The sequence below is a fragment of the Pituophis catenifer genome, unplaced genomic scaffold (genome assembly GCF_029215685.1).
Source record: "Pituophis catenifer annectens isolate HBS135680 unplaced genomic scaffold, rPitCat1.0.hap2 SCAF_15, whole genome shotgun sequence".
Taxonomy (NCBI): Eukaryota; Metazoa; Chordata; class Lepidosauria; order Squamata; family Colubridae; genus Pituophis; species Pituophis catenifer.
The window spans coordinates 14,877,068-14,903,237 of record NW_027256895.1 but is presented as its reverse complement, the minus strand read 5'-3'; the positions used below and the strand labels follow the sequence as shown (position 1 = coordinate 14,903,237).

The window sequence follows — 26,170 nt, the reverse complement described above, 5'->3', positions numbered from 1 at the left end:
TTTTTCATCTCTGCAACTTCTATCTCACATCTCTTAGGTTTAACCCAACTATTTCGCTTAAACTTAAAGCTCCAGCACTGAGCAAGCAGTTGGATATTGTGATCTAAACTTCTCTTCTAGCTCTATGATTCTACGATATTTGCCTGATCTCCTTGTATGCTCTGAGTTTATTCTGATCTTTAACAACTGTACGATCAAGTCAGTCAGTAAACATGCTAGATTTGACTGTGTGAAGTGGGAAAAACTGCCTCGGTTTTGGATCAATCTTCTTTTGCTTAAATCCTTGGTGTTATATGCATAGCATTATTTGTATCCAGAGACTTCCTACTCAAAAATCATTGGAGGAAAATCTCTTCATATTTCTCTGACCTTTGGAAAGGCCAGAAGCAAATAATTGTCTTGTGACTAGCATGTTGGGTTACATGTGATTTGGTCTGGTCCAGAAGAAAAACAATCCATTATTGAATAGTTTCACTGTATAAGTTAATGAAGCGATATTTAGTGTAATATCTGTTGCAATGTAAAACATTGCATTTGTTTCTAAGACAAATTAGGACAGTTGAAATATTGGAGAAGGGTAGATCCATTACAAGCAAACAAGCTATTCTCTAGTTAAAGGTAACTTCATTCTAATGTCAGGTTTCTCATTCTCCAGTGTTCTCCACCAGTAAATATAGGGTACCATTTTCTGGGATGCAAATGGTCACAACACTGAACTTCATGGTTTACTCAAAACGTGTCTTTTATTTTAGTGTAATGCTGAAAAAATATCAGCACACCCTAGCCTTGGCTTTTGCAGTGAATGAAATCAATGGAAACAGCATGATCTTACCCAATTGGACTGTGGGATTTCATATCTATGATAGCCACTTTGATGCCCAGATAACTTATCAGAACACGCTGAACTTGCTCTTTAATCAGAACCCAACTTTTCTCAACTACAAATGCAGCAAGAAGATACCAGCAGCTGTCATTGGGGGTACTGACTCAGAAACTTCCCTCCACATAGCTACTATCTTAGGGATCTACAAGATTCCTCAGGTAAGGTGGATTACAGCTCTATTTGTTTAGGAACTTATTATCTATTACAGTGTTTCTCAATCTTGACAATTTTAAGATGGATGGACTTTATCTTCCAGTTGATGTACTTTAAAAAGTTATTAAGACATTTATTATTACCCAGCAGTCTCTGGCTAGGCTGGCTGACTCATGTGGTAGGCCTGGGACATTCATCCGGCCACCTGGAGTGCCCCTGCGATGCACTGGCCCTGTTGTGATCTGTAGGGCAGGGTGCTCGGGCTGGCAGAGGCGCGCAGAAACTCTGTAGCCCCTCGAGGCTTTTGGGACAGATGAGATCATCCAAGACTTTGCTCCCAGAAGGCCTCTATTGTGGAGGGCTGTGTTCCCGGATCAGGCACTTTCTCTCAGGCCTTCTATCTAGAGGCCCTGCAGAAGCCAAGACCTGGATCCAAAAGGTGGCTGAACCTAATCATTTCACCCCAGGTGCCCCTTTGGCTGAGCCCGGCAGGCCCGGAGTGGGTCTCCTTCCTCCATGGTCAGACTTACCTTCTCAGGCCAGGCAGCCAGGAGGCCAAACAAGGAGTACTGGGAGGGGAGGGGCGCGTGGCTCGGCATGGCAATCAGTGGTGGAATTCAGCCAATTCGCTGAACTGCAGAAATAATTAGATACCAGTTCAGGTGAACCTGTGCGAACCAGCTGAATCCCACCTCTGGTTAGCATTTAGTTGGTACTGACTTCTCTTAGATTGTAACCAGGGAAATAAAAGGAATAATAATGAATCAAAAATAAATCATGAAAAATTAGAACAAGTAGAGGAACATTTGTACTTCATGCATTGTTAACTAGAGCCGCTGGGTAAGATCATCTGACGATACGGGGTGAGGTATCAGCAATACGCTGATGATACCCAGCTGTATATCTCTACCCCGCATCAATTCAGTGATGCGGTGGATGCGATGTGCCAGTGCCTGGAGGCTGTGAGGGTCTGGATGGGAGTCAACAGGCTCAGACTTAACCCAGACAAAACTGAGTGGCTGTGGTATTGCCTCCTAAAGACTATGTTGATTGTACATCCTTGGTTTTGAGGGTGGGAGAAATTGTCCCCCTCAGAACGGGTTCACAATTTGGGTATCCTCCTAGACTCACAGCTAAGATTAGAGCAACATCTGACAGTTGTGGCTAGGGGGACCTTTGCACAGGTTCGCCTGGTGAACCAATTGCGACCCTACTTGGATCAGGAGGCTCTCCTCATGGTCACTCATGCCCTTGTCACCCCAAGGTTAGATTATTGCAACGTGCTCTACATGGGGCTACCCTTGAAAAGTGTTTGGAGACTACAGTTGGTCCAGAACGCAGCCGTGCGAGCTGTCATGGGTGCACCTAGGTACACCCACATTACACCAATTCTCCACAAGCTGCACTGTCTCCCTATTGGTCTCTGGTCACAATTCAAGGTGTTGGTTATTACCTTTAAAGCCCTACATGGCTCAGGGCCAGGGTATCTTCGAGACCGCCTTCTACCGCATAACTCCCAACGACCGGTATGATCCACAGAGTTGGTCTCCTCCAGGTCCCATCATCTAAACAATGCCGGCTGGCGGGCCCACGGGGGAGGGCCTTCTCTGTGGCTGCCCCAGCTCTCTGGAACCAGGTACCTACTGAGGTCCGGACCATCCCCACCCTGTTGACCTTCCAAAAAGCGATTAAGACCTGGCTTTTCTGGCAGGCCTGTGGCTCTTGATCTCGCTCTCGCAATCTGGTGAGATCCGGCCATGAATAGTGTGAATGAGTTTTAATGTTTTTAATTTTTAAATGTTTTTTATAATGATTTTAAATGCATTGTGAGCCGCCCTGAGTCTTCGAAGAGGGGTGGCATACAAATTGAATTAATAAATAAATAATAATAAATAGAGATGGGAAAATGGATGACAAAAGAAATAATATGTATAAATGCAGATAAAAGAAGTCAGGATGATATGGAATCTGTTATACGGAAAAAATACTGTGTTTTATTATTTATTTATTCATTTATTTATTTTGGGGTTTGGTTTGGTTTGGTTCATCTCATGTTAAGGATGGAGAAAACTAAATGGTACATAGAGTCAGTTTGTCATTGGAGCAGCCTTTGGGTATGCTGTAAACTAAATATTTTTTTTTTTTAGAAAATAAAATAAAAACTACTGTGTTTTTGTGTTTGACCCTGCAGATATTTTTATATTTCCCGATTATGAATGTAATTATGTTGGCCTTTAGGTCTCCTATTGTTTATATAGTCCACCAGTGAATGATATAAGCCACCCGACTTTCTTATACCGCATGGTACCTAATGAAGCGCATCAGTATACAGGAATAGTCAAGCTATTGCTGCATTTTCAATGGAAGTGGATTGGGATCATGGCCATGGATGATGATAAAGGAGAAACATTTGTGCAGATCTTGGAGAAAAGCTTTAATGATAATGGAATCTGCACTGCCTTCTCTGAACGAATGCCACTCCAAAGCAATTTTTTACACATGGTTGATAATTTCATTGACATGTTTAGGGAAATGGCCCTGTTGCTTAGTAAAGCAAACGTCAATGTTTGTGTTGTAAGTGCTGATGCTCACATGATGTTAGATTTGCAGGTAGTGCTCAATCTTGCCGAATCAGACATGATGCTGCCTGTGCAGAAAGTATGGGTGATGACAGCCCATTGGGATTTTTCAGTGGAGCCCTTTTTAAACAATTTAAATATGCAGATCTTCCACGGTGCCTTGTCCTTTGCAAGTCACACCTCGGAGATGTCAACGTTTCAGAATTTCCTTCTATTTCAGGACCCCCATTCTCTGACAGATCATTTTATCAGAGTCTTCTGGGAACAAGCATTTAAATGCTCGTTTCCAGATTCTGCAACAGACAAAGGAAGCTGTACTGGCAATGAGAGACTAGAAAGACTTCCACGTTCTTTTTTTGAAACAAGCATGACCAGTCAAAGCTACAGTGTTTATAATGCTGTCTATGCTGTGACTCATGCTTTGCATGCCCTTTATTCATCCAGAAGGAAATACGGAGCAGTGTTGGATAGAGATCGCCCAAGGACTTCTAAATCACAGTATTTTCAGGTAATGTTGCATCTAAAAGGCAGATTTTTAAAATGCATCATTGTTATTGTTAATATTACTGCCTTCACTTATATAAGAAGGATTCTCATTCTGTATATACTGCCTAACTAAGAATTCCCAGAGAAGATGCACAGAAGGAAGGACAGTGGGTATATGAGTGGTCCTTGACTTATGATTACAATTGGGACCAACATTTCCATGCCTAAGCAAATCGGTTGTTAAGTGAGACCTGCCCATTTTTTGTCATGATTATTAAGTGAGTCATTGTAGTTGTTGAGCTAATTACATGATGATTAAGTGAATCCAGCTTCTCCCATTGACTTTGCTATCAAAAGCTGGATGGGAAGGTCACAAATGGTGATCACAAGAGCCCAGGACACTGCAACTACCCTGTTTTCCCCAAAATAAGACCTCCCCTGATAATAAGCCCAATCGGGCTTTTGAGTGCATGGCAATAAGGCCAAGCGCTTATTTCAGGGTTCTAAAAAATATAACACAGGGTCTTATTTTCAGGGAAACATGGTATTGTAACTACATTTAAGCCATTGCTTAACACATTGTAAGCCACCCTGAGTCTCCGGAGAAGGGCGGCATATAAATTAAATTAAAAAAAAAAATTTTGACCAATCAAATTTGATCACATGACTGTAAGGATGCAGCAATAGCTATAAGTTCAAGGTCTAGTTATAAGGTATTCTTTTAGTGCCATTGTAACTTTTAAAGATCACTAAATGAATGGTTATAAGTCTAGGACAACCTGCAAACCACAGAGATAAATACGTGTAAATAGACTCCACAATGGCAATAAAAGGAGTAACGTTTTCTTGAGAGTATCATTTTTGTAAGTTATGAAGGAAATGAGAGATGTATTCTTGCAGATGCAGGATGATACCAAATCCAGAATTTAGGATTTTATCCAAACTTTTGCAGAACATTCTAATTTAAGTAAATAATAAAAATTGCACAATAAGTTATAGGAGAAAAAAAATACATAATTACAGTACTTAATAACCATTTGGAAACTGCCCAGAGTCACTGGAAATTAGACAACATATACATTTAATTCAATAGAAATAGTGATAGTAAAGATAGTATCAATAGTACTATTCCCCTGGCAAATAGTAAACCTTGGCTCTGAAATAATTGGATTCCCATCAGTGACATAGGTATATCAATATATTTCTACGCTAAAAGAAAATTTAGTCTGTTTATTTGAAATACATTGCCTGCTAGTTCTTCGTATGCTTTTCAAACTGAGCTGAAGTGAAATATTTGATTGGGGAAGGAAATAATGGGACTCCCAGTAACGGAGTGATAAAATAATTAAATAGCTTCAGAGAATATCAAAACTTTTTTCCAAGTCAAACATTTTTCACTTTTTCCACCACTTTGGTAACACTTGCGAAAACGTTATTTATTCCAGCTTTATCATTTCCTAAGTCAAGTCTCCTTTAACAACAGTGCCGGAGACAAGGTGTCTTTTGACAAGAAGGGTGAATTGCTAGATGGATTTGACATCATCAACTGGATTACTTTCCCTAACAAATCCTTCATGAAAGTAAAAGTGGGACAAATGGATCCTCAAGCCCCATCAGGCAGAAGGTTCTCCATCAATGAAAGAAAAATCACATGGCCAGCCCATTTTAACCAGGTAGGACCAAAATGAAGTTTCCAGTTTGAAAATTAAAATACATGGCCTCCTTTTCTGCAATTAACGATTGCCAGTATTGTTATGATAATTGCCAGGAAGACAATTGAGAACACCATGTGGCATCAGAAAAAGCATCCGACCAGTAAACACTAATTCTTGTGGAGGAATTTAGATGTCATTTAGGTGGTTTAACTGAAGTGGTCCCTGACTTTCAGTAATAATATAATGTATATATTGACTCTATCTATGAGCAGCCCTGAAGTCAAATACAAACAACTCAGAATAACCACAAGACATTTATTATTATTATTATTATTATTATTATTATTATTATTATTATTATTAGTTAATCTTTAGTGAGATTCACAGCCTTTGAGGCTGGTTGATAGCTCAGCAGCTGGAGTCCTAACCAAGGACCTAGGAACTGTTAAGGTATCGTCGGAGGATGTAAGCTGTTCCGAGTAAGGTTGTTTTTTGTAGAGTCAAAATATTCAAGTCCGGCAAATTTAGAATTTCTCAATAGCGGGGTAGCCCTTTGGGTATTGCTCCAAGGGCTCCAATTACAATCGGGACAACACACAATTTCTTTTTCCACAGTCACTCAACTTCAATTTGCAAGTCCCGGTACTTTGTGATTTTTTCTTGCTGCTTATCTTCAATCCGTGCATCACCAGGTATTGCAATGTCAATGAACCATACTTTTTTCTTTTCAACTATTGTTATGTCAGGTGTGTTGTGGACCAAGTGCCTGTCAGTCTGAATCCTAAAGTCCCACAAGATCTTGAGTTTCTCATTCTCTAAAACTTTCTCAACCTGATGTTCCCAGTGGTTTTTGCTGTATTCAAATCCAAACTTCTGGCACAGTTTCCAGTGAATGATCTTAGCAACACGGTCATGGCGTTGTAGTTAGTCAGTTTGTGAAATTTTGCTGCACCCACTGATCAGGTGGTCGACTGTCTCATCTTTCTCATTGCAGAGGCGGCATTTGCTGTTGGTGGTAACATGTTGAATTTTTGCCTTAATGCAGTTTGTGGCTAGGGCTTGTTCTTGAGCTGCCAAAATTTTTATTATTATTATTATTATTATTATTATTATTATTATTATTATTATTATTATTATTATTATTATTGGATCAGAGGATTATTATCGATATAATTTACTTGGACTTCAGTAAGGCATTTGATAAAGTAAACCATAACCTACTACTAGATAAAGTTGAAAAATGTGGGTTAGACAGCATCACAACCAGATGAATTCGTAGCTGGCTGACCAACCACACTCAATGTGTAGTCCTCAATGGAACTGCATCTCCATAGAGGGACGTATGCAGTGGAGTACCATAAGGCTCTGTGTTAGGCCCAGTACTCTTCAACAACTTCACCAATGATGTCGATGAGGCGATAGATGGGGAACCCATCAAATTTGCAGATGACACCAAACTGGCAAGAATAGCCAACACTCCAGAAGATAGACTTCAGATACAGAAGGATCTTGACAGACTTGAACATTGGGCGCTATCTAAGGAAATGAAATTCAATGATGAAAAAAGTAAGGTTCTACATTTAGGCAAGAAAAACATATGAAGAATGGTTGCAGGAACTGGGTATGTCTAGTTTAATGAAAAGAAGGACTAGGGGAGACATGACAGCAGTGTTCCAATATCTCAGGGGCTGCCTCAAAGAAGACGGAGTTAAGCTATGCTCCAAAGAAGCTGAGGGTAGGACAAGAAGCAATGGGTGAAAACTAATCAAGGAGAGAAGCAACTTAGAACTAAGGAGAAATTTCCTGATGGAACAATTAATCAGTGGAACAACTTGCCTCCAGAGGTTGGGAATGCTCCAACGCTGGAAGTTTTTAAAAAGAGGTTGGATAACCATTTGTCTGAAGGTTTTCCTGCCTAAACATGGGGTTGGACTAGAAGACCTCCAAGGTCCCTTCCAACTCTATTATTCTATTTCTATTTCTATATACAGTAGGTTATTTCAACGTATTAGTGATGAAAAAAGCCTATTCTGAGTAAAGGTAAGGTTCATCAATAATATATGCTATTTTGGATAAGATTCTTATATTTGTACATATCTGCACAAACATACACACACACAAAACTAATATTTTTCAGAAGCATATGATGCATGTACTGATTTCTGAAAATGGTTGGATTCAAGGAAATAAAATATATTTCTCTCTCTCTCTCTCCTCTCTCTCTCTCTCTCTCCCTCCCTCCCTCCCTCCCTCTCCCTCTCCCTCTCCCTCTCTCTCTCCCTCTCCTTCTCCCTCTCCCTCTCATTAATGAATAGACTATTCCTCTTGCTCTGTGCAATCATCATTGCCCACCAGGCTCCAGAAAGAAAAGGAAGGAAGGGAAGCCATTTTGTTGCTATGATTGTAATACTTGTCCATCAAGAAAATTTTCAAATGAAAGAGGTAGGAAATATTGTTATATTTATGTATGCACACCTGTGTGTATCCATAAAGGCACACAGAGATCTCACACACATAGCAGTAGCATTTAGAGTTATATACCACTTCTCAGTGCTTTGCATTTGAATTTTAAATTGCGTGTTTGTTAGCTTTTAACTTTGTGGGCCAAATTTTATATATTCATTTTAAATTGTTTTTAAATTTTGTGAGTTTATATGTGTTTTAATATGGCTGTACACCGCCCTGAGTCCTTTGGGAGAAGGGCGGTATAGAAGTTCAATCAAATCAAATCAAATCAAATCATTTTACCAACCTCAGAAGGATGGAAGGCTGAGTCCACCTTGAGCCTGGTGAGATTCGAACTGCCAAATTGAAGGTAGCCGGCAGTCAGCAGAAGTAGTCCGCAGCACTGCATTCTAACCACTGCACCACCAGGACTCATCAGGTCATCCTCATTATTCATGAGAGTTCCATTTTAGTTCAGCTCTCCAAAAGCAAGATTTAACAAAGGTATATTTAACAGAGATGTGAATAGGTGTTAATGTTGCTGGAGTATATCTGCCAGCATGTCTACCTTGGAGGACTGAAGGCAAGGAATGATGAGAATTATTGCACATTGCAGTTCCAAAAACTATAGTTGTCCCCTGATGTTTTATGAATAGAATGTTTTCGATTAACAAATACTTCTCAGTAAACAAAAGTATGCAAATTTGAAATATTGCTATGAATTCTGAAATACATATTTTCACAGATATGGATCACTGCTTAGACTGTCCAGAAGAACAATATCCAAACAAGGAAAAAAATACATGCATTCCCAAGGATCTAAATTTCTTGTCTTATAATGAAACTTTGGGCATCACTTTGACAGTTTTGGCTCTATCATTTTCTATAACCACAGTGGTGGTACTTGGAATTTTCATAAAACATCGGAATACTCCCATTGTCAAAGCTAACAACAGGAATCTAACTTATCTTCTCCTTGTCTCCCTCTTCCTCTGCTTCCTCTGTTCCTTGCTGTTCATTGGTCAGCCCCAATTGCTGACCTGTCTTCTTCGCCAAATTGCTTTTGGGATCATCTTCTCAGTTGCAGTTTCTTCAGTTTTGGCCAAAACCATCACAGTGGTTTTAGCTTTTATGGCTACTAAGCCAGGATCAAAAATGAGAAAATGGGTGGGACAAAGATTTTCATACTCTCTGATTCTCTGTTGTTCCTGCATTCAAGCAAGTATTTGCACAGTGTGGCTGTGCACTGGCCCTCCTTTCCCAAATTTGGACATGCGTTCTCTTCCAGAAGAGATTGTAGTTGAATGCAATGAAGGATCAGGCAACATGTTCTACTATATTTTAGGATATATGGGATTTCTTGCTCTCATCAGCTACATTGTGGCTTTCTTGGCTCGAAAACTGCCAGACTCTTTTAATGAAGCCAAATTTATTGCTTTTAGCATGCTGGTGTTTTGTAGTGTATGGATGACTTTTGTCCCAACGTATCTGAGCACCAAAGGAAAATACATGGTAGCTGTGGAGATCTTCTCCATCTTGGCTTCCGGTATAGGAATATTGGGATCTATCTTTTTCCCTAAATGCTACATCATTGTAATGAGACCAGAACTCAACACAAAGGACCATCTAAAAACAAAAAACTAAACATTACTAATATTCATTGATTTTGAAGAAGTTAGCATGGTCTTGAAAGGAAAGTTGAAGAGATAAAATGTTGATCAGTCATGAGGAAGTGGAATGTATGAGGAAAAGATGTAGATTAGCTCCAACTTGACCTCAATGCTCTTAAAATGGGGAAAGTCGATTGTTTGGACTAGATTTCAACTGTCTGTTTCTATAACATATCACAATAAAGTAGTATTCCTGGAATTCCTGCACCATCAGATTCGTGACCTGGCTCACTCGAAAAGGTTGACGCAGTTACATAAAGGTTCAGTGACATAAAAGGCATACTACTAGGGTACTATTAGATAGCACTCCTTAATAAACAGTACCTAGAGCATGCTACTCCTGCCGGAGCTGATGGAGCAAGCAGAGACAATTGGAGGAAGTTGGACCTACAAATATCCTGCTCCCAATGCCATGTAAGACTTTGTAGATCGCATGAGTTACATCAGCAAGCTATTAACATTTATTGATAAATACATTAAGCAACCAAAGGTGTGTTACTACTTACTAAGTTTTGAACTGTTCTCAAAATGTCCAATAAATTCTGAGATACGTTTTAGCATATCTGCAGCCAAGTTTCATTCAGCAGCCAAGTTTCAATGTCATATTCACGCAGAACCTTCCACAATTCAGGCTGATTTAGTTTATCGTGCACTTTCTCTAAATCAAATATTGTACTATTTTGTTGGATTGATGTTTCTAGCAATTATTCTTAGTTTAGTTATTTAATAATATGAACAGTTGCTACAAAATCAGTCCTATCATTTACTCACATTTGCAGCAAATATATTTTTACGTATTTACAAAGTTTTCATGTAAGGAAGAGGAAAATATATGGAGAATACTTAAAGCATATGTCAGGCCTGGAAGTCATCTTTTGCCTTGGATCCTCAGGCCTGTCACATTTAGTACTGTGGGAAACTGGGAGGGGGGGAATGTATGGAGCAGGGGAGATACATAGTCATAATAACATTCCTTTCTCTGAGAGTCAAGGACATCTTGCCCTGTACCTGCAGGGGTGTGACTGGGAGGCATCTCCAGTTGGGACAGTGCATTGATTGGGCCATGTGATGGACATGTGGGTGCTAGGCAGGGACTTGGACTTTCCTATGGGTGGGGAAAACCTGGAAGCTTTCAGATTCGGGTTTTCCCACATGTGCCAATATGGCATCTCTAATAAAATGGAACTTTGAGGAACTTCTAGCCTCAGAGTCTTCTTTTGTTGGGGGTGTTACTTAGAACCCTGACAGTACAAAACACAAAATATAGAGGAAGAAAAGAATATTCATGGTTTTAAATTTCCGTAGGAATTTGGAAACATGTCTTGTATCAGATATATTTAATAATTAGATCTAAGGATAATTTATTATGTGTATTCCTAAAAAAAATATTCCCAATAAATATAATTAATTAATACATTTAATATATATTTATTAGATTATATTCCTAATAAATCAAATATGTAGCTCTCCTTTTGTTCAGCGGTTCCAGTACTTTATGCTGTACAAAACAATCATTATTAGGCCCAAACCAACAATGGAGACAGAGGAGGAAGAGAAGGAGGAGGAGTAACCTCTGGGAATTTTGCAGTGTTTTAGAAAATGCATACCTGATGATTATCTAAGGTGATAATTATGAAATCAGCATTACTCTCAAGGCACAAAAATATTTTTCCACTCTAATTGCATACAGGTATATACTGTAACTCTTAAACTGATCAAAAGGAGGGTTAGTGTATGTATCTTTGTATCTATGTACGTATGTATACATGTATCTATCCAGCCAGCCAGCCATGGATTCAGCAGACCAGTGTGTATGCATTTAGTGGTAGGATTCAGAATCATAAAGACCATGGCATACTAAATAGCTGGATGATGATGATCAAAGTAGGAGTAGGAGATCTTAAATTAAGGGACAATCATTTTGCCTGCTGCATGAGAGGGTCCTTCTTGTCCCTGAGACTTCTTGTGTATTTGCTGCTGCTGCTGCTGCAACCAACAGATTGTGCAATATCTCCTGCAGTTTGTGCCATTTGTGAGTCTCTGAAAGTGAAATACCAATACTTTCAGCCAGGTGATGTGATAATTGGTGGGATACTTTCACAGTTTTTCTCCTTGTCTGAAGGAGCAGATTTCACCTCACACCCTAGATCCAAGTGTGATTTTGAACCTATGTAAGAAAAACCTCACTGATTTCTGTAATACTTGCCTATTTCCTGGCAGTGCCACTGATATGCTTTTAGCAACTTGACATAGATTCTAGAAATCAGATAATTAGTAGTCCTTCATCCATTCATTCTGGTCTTCTGGTAATAGAAAATAGGAGATTTTGAAATGGTGGTCAACACACATGTGGCAAACATGTTATTTTTCATCTCTGCAACTTCTATCTTACCGCTCTTAGGTTTAACCCAACTATTTCGCTTAAACTTAAAGCTCCAGCACTGAGCAAGCAGTTGGATATTGTAATCTAAACTTCTCTTCTAGCTCTATGATTCTACGATATTTGCCTGATCTCCTTGTATGCTCTGAGTTTATTCTGATCTTTAACAACTGTAGGATCAAGTCAGTCAGTAAACATGCTAGATTTGACTGTGTGAAGTGGGACAACCTGCCTCGGTTTTGGATCAATCTTCTTTTGCTTAAATCCTTGGTGTTATATGCATAGCATTATTTGTATCCAGAGACTTCCTACTCAAAAATCATTGGAGGAAAATCTCTTCATATTTCTCTGACCTTTGGAGAGGCCAGAAGCAAGTAATTGTCTTGTGACTAGCATGTTGGGTTACATGTGATTTTGTCTGGTCCAGAAGAAAAACAATCCATTATTGAATAGTTTCACTGTATAAGTTAATGAAGCGATATTTAGTGTAATATCTGTTGCAATGTAAAACATTGCATTTGTTTCTAAGACAAATTAGGACAGTTGAAATATTGGAGAAGGGTAGATCCATTACAAGCAAACAAGCTATTCTCTAGTTAAAGGTAACTTCATTCTAATGTCAGGTTTCTCATTCTCCAGTGTTCTCCACCAGTAAATATAGGGTACCATTTTCTGGGATGCAAATGGTCACAACACTGAATTTCATGGTTTACTCAAAACGTGTCTTTTATTTTAGTGTAATGCTGAAAAAATATCAGCACACCCTAGCCTTGGCTTTTGCAGTGAATGAAATCAATGGAAACAGCATGATCTTACCCAATTGGACTGTGGGATTTCATATCTATGATAGCCACTTTGATGCCCAGATAACTTATCAGAACACGCTGAACTTGCTCTTTAATCAGAAGCCAACTATTCTGAACTACAAATGCAGCAAGAAGATACCAGCAGCTGTCATTGGGGGTACTGACTCAGAAACTTCCCTCCACATAGCTACTATCTTAGGGATCTACAAGATTCCTCAGGTAAGGTGGATTACAGCTCTATTTGTTTAGGAACTTATTATCTATTACAGTGTTTCTCAATCTTGACAATTTTAAGATGGATGGACTTTATCTTCCAGTTGATGTACTTTAAAAAGTTATTAAGACATTTATTATTACCCAGCAGTCTCTGGCTAGGCTGGCTGACTCGTGTGGTAGGCCTGGGACATTCATCCGGCCACCTGGAGTGCCCCTGCGATGCACTGGCCCTGTTGTGATCTGTAGGGCAGGGTGCTCGGGCTGGCAGAGGCGCGCAGAAACTCTGTAGCCCCTCGAGGCTTTTGGGACAGATGAGATCATCCAAGACTTTGCTCCCAGAAGGGCTCTATTGTGGAGGGCTGTGTTCCCGGATCAGGCACTTTCTCTCAGGCCTTCTATCTAGAGGCCCTGCAGAAGCCAAGACCTGGATCCAAAAGGTGGCTGAACCTAATCATTTCACCCCAGGTGCCCCTTTGGCTGAGCCCGGCAGGCCCGGAGTGGGTCTCCTTCCTCCATGGTCAGACTTACCTTCTCAGGCCAGGCAGCCAGGAGGCCAAACAAGGAGTACTGGGAGGGGAGGGGCGCGTGGCTCGGCATGGCGATCAGTGGTGGAATTCAGCCAATTCGCTGAACTGCAGAAATAATTAGATACCAGTTCAGGTGAACCTGTGCGAACCAGCTGAATCCCACCTCTGGTTAGCATTTAGTTGGTACTGACTTCTCTTAGATTGTAACCAGGGAAATAAAAGGAATAATAATGAATCAAAAATAAATCATGAAAAATTAGAACAAGTAGAGGAACATTTGTACTTCATGCATTGTTAACTAGAGCCGCTGGGTAAGATCATCTGATGATACGGGGTGAGGTATCAGCAATACGCTGATGATACCCAGCTGTATATCTCTACCCCGCGTCAATTCAGTGATGCGGTGGATGCGATGTGCCAGTGCCTGGAGGCTGTGAGGGTCTGGATGGGAGTCAACAGGCTCAGACTTAACCCAGACAAAACTGAGTGGCTGTGGTATTGCCTCCTAAAGACTATGTTGATTGTACATCCTTGGTTTTGAGGGTGGGAGAAATTGTCCCCCTCAGAACGGGTTCACAATTTGGGTGTCCTCCTAGACTCACAGCTAAGATTAGAGCAACATCTGACAGTTGTGGCTAGGGGGACCTTTGCACAGGTTCGCCTGGTGAACCAATTGCGACCCTACTTGGATCAGGAGGCTCTCCTCATGGTCACTCATGCCCTTGTCACCCCAAGGTTAGATTATTGCAACGTGCTCTACATGGGGCTACCCTTGAAAAGTGTTTGGAGACTACAGTTGGTCCAGAACGCAGCCGTGCGAGCTGTCATGGGTGCACCTAGGTACACCCACATTACACCAATTCTCCACAAGCTGCACTGTCTCCCTATTGGTCTCCGGTCACAATTCAAGGTGTTGGTTATTACCTTTAAAGCCTTACATGGCTCAGGGCCAGGGTATCTTCGAGACCGCCTTCTACCGCATAACTCCCAACGACCGGTATGATCCACAGAGTTGGTCTCCTCCAGGTCCCATCATCTAAACAATGCCGGCTGGCGGGCCCACGGGGGAGGGCGTTCTCTGTGGCTGTCCCAGCTCTCTGGAACCAGGTACCTACTGAGGTCCGGACCATCCCCACCCTGTTGACCTTCCAAAAAGCGATTAAGACCTGGCTTTTCTGGCAGGCCTGGGGCTCTTGATCTCGCTCTTGCAATCTGGTGAGATCCGGCCATGAATAGTGTGAATGAGTTTTAATGTTTTTAATTTTTAAATGTTTTTTATAATGATTTTAAATGCATTGTGAGCCACCCTGAGTCTTCGAAGAGGGGTGGCATACAAATTGAATTAATAAATAAATAATAATAAATAGAGATGGGAAAATGGATGACAAAAGAAATAATATGTATAAATGCAGATAAAAGAAGTCAGGATGATATGGAATCTGTTATACGGAACAAATGTTTTATTATTTATTTATTCATTTATTTATTTTGGGGTTTGGTTTAGTTCATCTCATGTTAAGGATGGAGAAAACTAAATGCTACATAGAGTCAGTTTGTGATTGGAGCAGTCCTTGGGTATGCTGTAAACTAACTAAATATTTTTTTTTTAGAAAATAAAATAAAAACTACTGTGTTTTTGTGTTTGACCCTGCAGATATTTTTATATTTCCCGATTATGAATGTAATTATGTTGGTCTTTAGGTCTCCTATTGTTTATATAGTCCACCAGTGAATGATATAAGTCACTCCTCTTTCTTATACCGCATGGTACCTAATGAAGCGCATCAGTATACAGGAATAGTCAAGCTGTTCCTGCATTTTCAATGGAAGTGGATTGGGATCATGGCCATGGATGATGATAAAGGAGAAACATTTGTGCAGATCTTGGAGAAAAGCTTTAATGATAATGGAATCTGCACTGCCTTCTCTGAACGAATGCCGCTCCAAAGCAATTTTTTACACATGGTTGATAATTTCATTGACATGTTCAGGGAAATGGCCCTGTTGCTTAGTAAAGCAAACGTCAATGTTTGTGTTGTAAGTGCTGATACTCACATGATGTTAGATTTGCAGGTAGTGCTCAATCTTGCCGAATCAGTCATGAGGCTGCCTGTGCAGAAAGTATGGGTGATGACAGCCCATTGGGATTTTTCAGTGGCGCCCTGTTTAATCAATTTAAATATGCAGATCTTCCACGGTGCCTTGTCCTTTGCAAGTCACACCTCGGAGATGTCAACGTTTCAGAATTTCCTTCTATTTCAGGACCCCCATTCTCTGTCGGATCATTTTATCAGAGTCTTCTGGGAACAAGCATTTAAATGCTCGTTTCCAGATTCTGCAACAGACAAAGGAAGCTGTACTGGCAATGAGAGACTAGAAAGCCTTCCGCGTTCTTTTTTTGAAACAAGCATGACCAGTCAAAGCTACAGTGTTTATAATGCTGTCTATGCTGTGACTCATGCTTTGCATGCCTTTTACTCATCCAGAAGGAAATACGGAGCAGTGTTGGATAGAGATCGCCCAAGGACTTCTAAATCACAGTATTTTCAGGTAATGTTGCGTCTAAAAGGCAGATTTTTAAAATGCATCATTGTTATTGTTAATATTACTGCCTTCACTTATATAAGAAGGATTCTCATTCTGTATATACTGCCTAACTAAGAATTCCCAGAGAAGATGCACAGAAGGAAGGACAGTGGGTATATGAGTGGTCCTTGACTTATGATTACAATTGGGACCAACATTTCCATGCCTAAGCAAATCGGTTGTTAAGTGAGACCTGCCCATTTTTTGTCATGATTATTAAGTGAGTCATTGTAGTTGTTGAGCTAATTACATGATGATTAAGTGAATCCAGCTTCTCCCATTGACTTTGCTATCAAAAGCTGGATGGGAAGGTCACAAATGGTGATCACAAGAGCCCAGGACACTGCAACTACCCTGTTTTCCCCAAAATAAGACCTCCCCTGATAATAAGCCCAATCGGGCTTTTGAGTGCATGGCAATAAGGCCAAGCGCTTATTTCAAGGTTCTAAAAAATATAACACAGGGTCTTATTTTCAGGGAAACATGGTATTGTAACTACATTTAAGCCATTGCTTAACACATTGTAAGCCACCCTGAGTCTCCGGAGAAGGGCGGCATATAAATTAAATTAAAAAAAAAAAATTTGACCAATCAAATTTGATCACATGACTGTAAGGATGCAGCAATAGCTATAAGTTCAAGGTCTAGTTATAAGGTATTCTTTTAGTGCCATTGTAACTTTTAAAGATCACTAAATGAATGGTTATAAGTCTAGGACAACCTGCAAACCACAGAGATAAATACGTGTAAATAGACTCCACAATGGCAATAAAAGGAGTAACGTTTTCTTGAGAGTATCATTTTTGTAAGTTATGAAGGAAATGAGAGATGTATTCTTGCAGATGCAGGATGATACCAAATCCAGAATTTAGGATTTTATCCAAACTTTTACAGAACATTCTAATTTAAGTAAATAATAAAAGTTGCACAATAAGTTATAGGAGAAAAAAAATACATAATTACAGTACTTAATAACCATTTGGAAACTGCCCAGAGTCACTGGAAATTAGACAACATATACATTTAATTCAATAGAAATAGTGGTAGTAGAGATAGTATCAATAGTACTATTCCCCTGGCAAATAGTAAACCTTGGCTCTGAAATAATTGGATTCCCATCAGTGACATAGGTATATCAATATATTTCTACGCTAAAAGAAAATTTAGTCTGTTTATTTGAAATACATTGCCTGCTAGTTCTTCGTATGCTTTTCAAACTGAGCTGAAGTGAAATATTTGATTGGGGAAGGAAATAATGGGACTCCCAGTAACGGAGTGATAAAATAATTAAATAGCTTCAGAGAATATCAAAACTTTTTTCCAAGTCAAACATTTTTCACTTTTTCCACCACTTTGGTAACACTTGCGAAAACGTCATTTATTCCAGCTTTATCATTTCCTAAGTCAAGTCTCCTTTAACAACAGTGCCGGAGACAAGGTGTCTTTTGACAAGAAGGGTGAATTGCTAGATGGATTTGACATCATCAACTGGATTACTTTCCCTAACAAATCCTTCATGAAAGTAAAAGTGGGACAAATGGATCCTCAAGCCCCATCAGGCAGAAGGTTCTCCATCAATGAAAGAAAAATCACATGGCCAGCCCATTTTAACCAGGTAGGACCAAAATGAAGTTTCCAGTTTGAAAATTAAAATACATGGCCTCCTTTTCTGCAATTAACGATTGCCAGTATTGTTATGATAATTGCCAGGAAGACAATTGAGAACACCATGTGGCATCAGAAAGAGCATCCGACCAGTAAACACTAATTCTTGTGGAGGAATTTAGATGTCATTTAGGTGGTTTAACTGAAGTGGTCCCTGACTTTCAGTAATAATATAATGTATATATTGACTCTATCTATGAGCAGCCCTGAAGTCAAATACAAACAACTCAGAATAACCACAAGACATTTATTTATTATTATTATTATTATTATTATTATTATTATTATTATTATTATTTAATCTTTAGTGAGATTCACAGCCTTTGAGGCTGGTTGATAGCTCAGCAGCTGGAGTCCTAACCAAGGACCTAGGAACTGTTAAGGTATCATCGGAGGATGAAAGCTGTTCCGAGTAAGGTTGTTTTTTGTAGAGTCAAAATATTCAAGTCCGGCAAATTTAGAATTTCTCAATAGCGGGGTAGCCCTTTGGGTATTGCTCCAAGGGCTCCAATTACAATCGGGACAACACACAATTTCTTTTTCCACAGTCACTCAACTTCAATTTGCAAGTCCCGGTACTTTGTGATTTTTTCTTGCTGCTTATCTTCAATCCGTGCATCACCAGGTATTGCAATGTCAATGAACCATACTTTTTTCTTTTCAACTATTGTTATGTCAGGTGTGTTGTGGACCAAGTGCCTGTCAGTCTGAATCCTAAAGTCCCACAAGATCTTGAGTTTCTCATTCTCTAAAACTTTCTCAACCTGATGTTCCCAGTGGTTTTTGCTGTATTCAAATCCAAACTTCTGGCACAGTTTCCAGTGAATGATCTTAGCAACACGGTCATGGCGTTGTAGGTAGTCAGTTTGTGAAATTTTGCTGCACCCACTGATCAGGTGGTCGACTGTCTCATCTTTCTCATTGCAGAGGCGGCATTTGCTGTTGGTGATAACATGTTGAATTTTTGCCTTAATGCAGTTTGTGGCTAGGGCTTGTTCTTGAGCTGCCAAAATTTTTATTATTATTATTATTATTATTATTATTATTATTATTATTATTATTATTATTATTATTGGATCAGAGGATTATTATCGATATAATTTACTTGGACTTCAGTAAGGCATTTGATAAAGTAAACCATAACCTACTACTAGATAAAGTTGAAAAATGTGGGTTAGACAGCATCACAACCAGATGAATTCGTAGCTGGCTGACCAACCACACTCAATGTGTAGTCCTCAATGGAACTGCATCTACATAGAGGGACGTATGCAGTGGAGTACCATAAGGCTCTGTGTTAGGCCCAGTACTCTTCAACAACTTCACCAATGATGTCGATGAGGCGATAGATGGGGAACCCATCAAATTTGCAGATGACACCAAACTGGCAAGAATAGCCAACACTCCAGAAGATAGACTTCAGATACAGAAGGATCTTGACAGACTTGAACATTGGGCGCTATCTAAGGAAATGAAATTCAATGATGAAAAAAGTAAGGTTCTACATTTAGGCAAGAAAAACATATGAAGAATGGTTGCAGGAACTGGGTATGTCTAGTTTAATGAAAAGAAGGACTAGGGGAGACATGACAGCAGTGTTCCAATATCTCAGGGGCTGCCTCAAAGAAGACGGAGTTAAGCTATGCTCCAAAGCAGCTGAGGGTAGGACAAGAAGCAATGGGTGAAAACTAATCAAGGAGAGAAGCAACTTAGAACTAAGGAGAAATTTCCTGATGGAACAATTAATCAGTGGAACAACTTGCCTCCAGAGGTTGGGAATGCTCCAACGCTGGAAGTTTTTAAAAAGAGGTTGGATAACCATTTGTCTGAAGGTTTTCCTGCCTAAACATGGGGTTGGACTAGAAGACCTCCAAGGTCCCTTCCAACTCTATTATTCTATTTCTATTTCTATATACAGTAGGTTATTTCAACGTATTAGTGATGAAAAAAGCCTATTCTGAGTAAAGGTAAGGTTCATCAATAATATATGCTATTTTGGATAAGATTCTTATATTTGTACATATCTGCACAAACACACACACACACAAAACTAATATTTTTCAGAAGTATATGATGCATGTACTGATTTCTGAAAATGGTTGGATTCAAGGAAATAAAATATATTTCTCTCTCTCTCTCTCCTCTCTCTCTCTCTCTCTCCCTCCCTCCCTCCCTCTCCCTCTCCCTCTCCCTCTCTCTCTCCCTCTCCTTCTCCCTCTCCCTCTCATTAATGAATAGACTATTCCTCTTGCTCTGTGCAATCATCATTGCCCACCAGGCTCCAGAAAGAAAAGGAAGGAAGGGAAGCCATTTTGTTGCTATGATTGTAATACTTGTCCATCAAGAAAATTTTCAAATGAAAGAGGTAGGAAATATTGTTATATTTATGTATGCACACCTGTGTGTATCCATAAAGGCACACAGAGATCTCACACACATAGCAGTAGCATTTAGAGTTATATACCACTTCTCAGTGCTTTGCATTTGAATTTTAAATTGCGTGTTTGTTAGCTTTTAACTTTGTGGGCCAAATTTTATATATTCATTTTAAATTGTTTTTAAATTTTGTGAGTTTATATGTGTTTTAATATGGCTGTACACCGCCCTGAGTCCTTTGGGAGAAGGGCGGTATAGAAGTTCAATCAAATCAAATCAAATCAAATCAAATCATTTTACCAACCTCAGAAGGATGGAAGGCTGAGTCCACCTTGAGCCTGGTGAGATTCGAACTGCCAAATTGAAGGTAGCCGGCAGTCAGCAGAAGTAGTCCGCAGCACTGCATTCTAACCACTGCACCACCAGGACTCATCAGATCATCCTCATTATTCATGAGAGTTCCATTTTAGTTCAGCTCTCCAAAAGCAAGATTTAACAAAGGTATATTTAACAGAGATGTGAATAGGTGTTAATGTTGCTGGAGTATATCTGCCAGCATGTCTACCTTGGAGGACTGAAGGCAAGGAATGATGAGAATTATTGCACATTGCAGTTCCAAAAACTATAGTTGTCCCCTGATGTTTTATGAATAGAATGTTTTCGATTAACAAATACTTCTCAGTAAACAAAAGTATGCAAATTTGAAATACGACTATGAATTCTGAAATACATATTTTCACAGATATGGATCACTGCTTAGACTGTCAAGAAGAACAATATCCAAACAAGGAAAAAAATACATGCATTCCCAAGGATCTAAATTTCTTGTCTTATAATGAAACTTTGGGCATCACTTTGACAGTTTTGGCTCTATCATTTTCTATAACCACAGTGGTGGTACTTGGAATTTTCATAAAACATCGGAATACTCCCATTGTCAAAGCTAACAACAGGAATCTAACTTATCTTCTCCTTGTCTCCCTCTTCCTCTGCTTCCTCTGTTCCTTGCTGTTCATTGGTCAGCCCCAATTGCTGACCTGTCTTCTTCGCCAAATTGCTTTTGGGATCATCTTCTCAGTTGCAGTTTCTTCAGTTTTGGCCAAAACCATCACAGTGGTTTTAGCTTTTATGGCTACTAAGCCAGGATCAAAAATGAGAAAATGGGTGGGACAAAGATTTTCATACTCTCTGATTCTCTGTTGTTCCTGCATTCAAGCAAGTATATGCACAGTGTGGCTGTGCACTGGCCCTCCTTTCCCAAATTTGGACATGCGTTCTCTTCCAGAAGAGATTGTAGTTGAATGCAATGAAGGATCAGGCAACATGTTCTATTATATTTTAGGATATATGGGATTTCTTGCTCTCATCAGCTACATTGTGGCTTTCTTGGCTCGAAAACTGCCAGACTCTTTTAATGAAGCCAAATTTATTGCTTTTAGCATGCTGGTGTTTTGTAGTGTATGGATGACTTTTGTCCCAACGTATCTGAGCACCAAAGGAAAATACATGGTAGCTGTGGAGATCTTCTCCATCTTGGCTTCCGGTATAGGAATATTGGGATCTATCTTTTTCCCTAAATGCTACATCATTGTAATGAGACCAGAACTCAACACAAAGGACCATCTAAAAACAAAAAACTAAACATTACTAATATTCATTGATTTTGAAGAATTTAGCATGGTCTTGAAAGGAAAGTTGAAGAGATAAAATGTTGATCAGTCATGAGGAAGTGGAATGTATGAGGAAAAGATGTAGAATAGCTCCAACTTTACCTCAGTGCTCTTAAAATGGGGAAAGTCGATTGTTTGGACTAGATTTCAACTGTCTGTTTCTATAACATATCACAATAAAGTAGTATTCCTGGAATTCCTGCACCATCAGATTCGTGACCTGGCTCACTTGAAAAGGTTGACGCAGTTACATAAAGATTCAGTGACATAAAAGGCATACTACTAGGGTACTATTAGATAGCACTCCCTAATAAACAGTACCTAGAGCATGCTACTCCTGCCGGAGCTGATGGAGCAAGCAGAGACAATTGGAGGAAGTTGGACCTACAAATATCCTGCTCCCAATGCCATGTAAGACTTTGTAGATCGCATGAGTTACATCAGCAAGCTATTAACATTTATTGATAAATACATTAAGCAACCAAAGGTGTGTTACTACTTACTAAGTTTTGAACTGTTCTCAAAATGTCCAATAAATTCTGAGATACGTTTTAGCATATCTGCAGCCAAGTTTCATTCAGCAGCCAAGTTTCAATGTCATATTCACGCAGAACCTTCCACAATTCAGGCTGATTTAGTTTATCATGCACTTTCTCTAAATCTAATATTGTACTATTTTGTTGGATTGATGTTTCTAGCAATTATTCTTAGTTTAGTTATTTAATAATATGAACAGTTGCTACAAAATCAGTCCTATCATTTACTCACATTTGCAGCAAATATATTTTTACGTATTTACAAAGTTTTCATGTAAGGAAGAGGAAAATATATGGAGAATACTTAAAGCATCTGTCAGGCCTGGAAGTCATCTTTTGCCTTGGATCCTCAGGCCTGTCACATTTAGTACTGTGGGAAACTGGGAGGGGGGGGAATGTATGGAGCAGGGGAGATACATAGTCATAATAACATTCCTTTCTCTGAGAGTCAAGGACATCTTGCCCTGTACCTGCAGGGGTGTGACTGGGAGGCATCTCCAGTTGGGACAGTGCATTGATTGGGCCATGTGATGGACATGTGGGTGCTAGGCAGGGACTTGGACTTTCCTATGGGTGGGGAAAACCTGGAAGCTTTCAGATTCGGGTTTTCCCACATGTGCCAATATGGCATCTCTAATAAAATGGAACTTTGAGGAACTTCTAGCCTCAGAGTCTTCTTTTGTTGGGGGTGTTACTTAGAACCCTGACAGTACAAAACACAAAATATAGAGGAAGAAAAGAATATTCATGGTTTTAAATTTCCGTAGGAATTTGGAAACATGTCTTGTATCAGATATATTTAATAATTAGATCTAAGGATAATTTATTATGTGTATTCCTAAAAAAAATATTCCCAATAAATATAATTAATTAATACATTTAATATATATTTATTAGATTATATTCCTAATAAATCAAATATGTAGCTCTCCTTTTGTTCAGCGGTTCCAGTACTTTATGCTGTACAAAACAATCATTATTAGGCCCAAACCAACAATGGAGACAGAGGAGGAAGAGAAGGAGGAGGAGTAACCTCTGGGAATTTTGCAGTGTTTTAGAAAATGCATACCTGATGATTATCTAAGGTGATAATTATGAAATCAGCATTACTCTCAAGGCACAAAAATATTTTTCCACTCTAATTGCATACAGGTATATACTGTAACTCTTAAACTGATCAAAAGGAGGGTTAGTGTATGTATCTTTGTATCTATGTACGTATGTATACATGTATCTATCCAGCCAGCCAGCCATGGATTCAGCAGACCAGTGTGTATGCATTTAGTGGTAGGATTCAGAATCATAAAGACCATGGCATACTAAATAGCTGGATGATGATGATCAAAGTAGGAGTAGGAGATCTTAAATTAAGGGACAATCATTTTGCCTGCTGCATGAGAGGGTCCTTCTTGTCCCTGAGACTTCTTGTGTATTTGCTGCTGCTGCTGCTGCAACCAACAGATTGTGCAATATCTCCTGCAGTTTGTGCCATTTGTGAGTCTCTGAAAGTGAAATACCAATACTTTCAGCCAGGTGATGTGATAATTGGTGGGATACTTTCACAGTTTTTCTCCTTGTCTGAAGGAGCAGATTTCACCTCACACCCTAGATCCAAGTGTGATTTTGAACCTATGTAAGAAAAACCTCACTGATTTCTGTAATACTTGCCTATTTCCTGGCAGTGCCACTGATATGCTTTTAGCAACTTGACATAGATTCTAGAAATCAGATAATTAGTAGTCCTTCATCCATTCATTCTGGTCTTCTGGTAATAGAAAATAGGAGATTTTGAAATGGTGGTCAACACACATGTGGCAAACATGTTATTTTTCATCTCTGCAACTTCTATCTTACTGCTCTTAGGTTTAACCCAACTATTTCGCTTAAACTTAAAGCTCCAGCACTGAGCAAGCAGTTGGATATTGTAATCTAAACTTCTCTTCTGGCTCTATGATTCTACGATATTTGCCTGATCTCCTTGTATGCTCTGAGTTTATTCTGATCTTTAACAACTGTAGGATCAAGTCAGTCAGTAAACATGCTAGATTTGACTGTGTGAAGTGGGAAAACCTGCCTCGGTTTTGGATCAATCTTCTTTTGCTTAAATCCTTGGTGTTATATGCATAGCATTATTTGTATCCAGAGACTTCCTACTCAAAAATCATTGGAGGAAAATCTCTTCATATTTCTCTGACCTTTGGAGAGGCCAGAAGCAAGTAATTGTCTTGTGACTAGCATGTTGGGTTACATGTGATTTGGTCTGGTCCAGAAGAAAAACAATCCATTATTGAATAGTTTCACTGTATAAGTTAATGAAGCGATATTTAGTGTAATATCTGTTGCAATGTAAAACATTGCATTTGTTTCTAAGACAAATTAGGACAGTTGAAATATTGGAGAAGGGTAGATCCATTACAAGCAAACAAGCTATTCTCTAGTTAAAGGTAACTTCATTCTAATGTCAGGTTTCTCATTCTCCAGTGTTCTCCACCAGTAAATATAGGGTACCATTTTCTGGGATGCAAATGGTCACAACACTGAACTTCATGGTTTACTCAAAACGTGTCTTTTATTTTAGTGTAATGCTGAAAAAATATCAGCACACCCTAGCCTTGGCTTTTGCAGTGAATGAAATCAATGGAAACAGCATGATCTTACCCAATTGGACTGTGGGATTTCATATCTATGATAGCCACTTTGATGCCCAGATAACTTATCAGAACACGCTGAACTTGCTCTTTAATCAGAACCCAACTTTTCTCAACTACAAATGCAGCAAGAAGATACCAGCAGCTGTCATTGGGGGTACTGACTCAGAAACTTCCCTCCACATAGCTACTATCTTAGGGATCTACAAGATTCCTCAGGTAAGGTGGATTACAGCTCTATTTGTTTAGGAACTTATTATCTATTACAGTGTTTCTCAATCTTGACAATTTTAAGATGGATGGACTTTATCTTCCAGTTGATGTACTTTAAAAAGTTATTAAGACATTTATTATTACCCAGCAGTCTCTGGCTAGGCTGGCTGACTCGTGTGGTAGGCCTGGGACATTCATCCGGCCACCTGGAGTGCCCCTGCGATGCACTGGCCCTGTTGTGATCTGTAGGGCAGGGTGCTCGGGCTGGCAGAGGCGTGCAGAAACTCTGTAGCCCCTCGAGGCTTTTGGGACAGATGAGATCATCCAAGACTTTGCTCCCAGAAGGGCTCTATTGTGGAGGGCTGTGTTCCCGGATCAGGCACTTTCTCTCAGGCCTTCTATCTAGAGGCCCTGCAGAAGCCAAGACCTGGATCCAAAAGGTGGCTGAACCTAATCATTTCACCCCAGGTGCCCCTTTGGCTGAGCCCGGCAGGCCCGGAGTGGGTCTCCTTCCTCCATGGTCAGACTTACCTTCTCAGGCCAGGCAGCCAGGAGGCCAAACAAGGAGTACTGGGAGGGGAGGGGCGCGTGGCTCGGCATGGCAATCAGTGGTGGAATTCAGCCAATTCGCTGAACTGCAGAAATAATTAGATACCAGTTCAGGTGAACCTGTGCG

The 26,170-nt window shown here is 39.7% G+C and overlaps 1 protein-coding gene across 1 annotated transcript in view; it reads left to right on the top strand.

Annotated features, from left to right (window-relative positions):
• LOC139324605 (uncharacterized) overlaps nucleotides 1–25,647 on the top strand; it is a 30,256-nt gene extending 4,609 nt beyond the window's left edge. Inside the window, exons 2-7 of the mRNA XM_070954323.1 lie at nucleotides 5,547–5,774; nucleotides 6,372–6,448; nucleotides 8,072–8,198; nucleotides 17,774–18,001; nucleotides 20,290–20,416; nucleotides 25,410–25,647. Coding sequence (XP_070810424.1) covers nucleotides 5,547–5,774; nucleotides 6,372–6,448; nucleotides 8,072–8,198; nucleotides 17,774–18,001; nucleotides 20,290–20,416; nucleotides 25,410–25,468 — 846 coding nt within the window. The 3' untranslated portion in view covers nucleotides 25,469–25,647. The remainder of the gene's footprint in view (nucleotides 1–5,546; nucleotides 5,775–6,371; nucleotides 6,449–8,071; nucleotides 8,199–17,773; nucleotides 18,002–20,289; nucleotides 20,417–25,409) is intronic.
• Nucleotides 25,648–26,170: the final 523 nt, after the last annotated feature.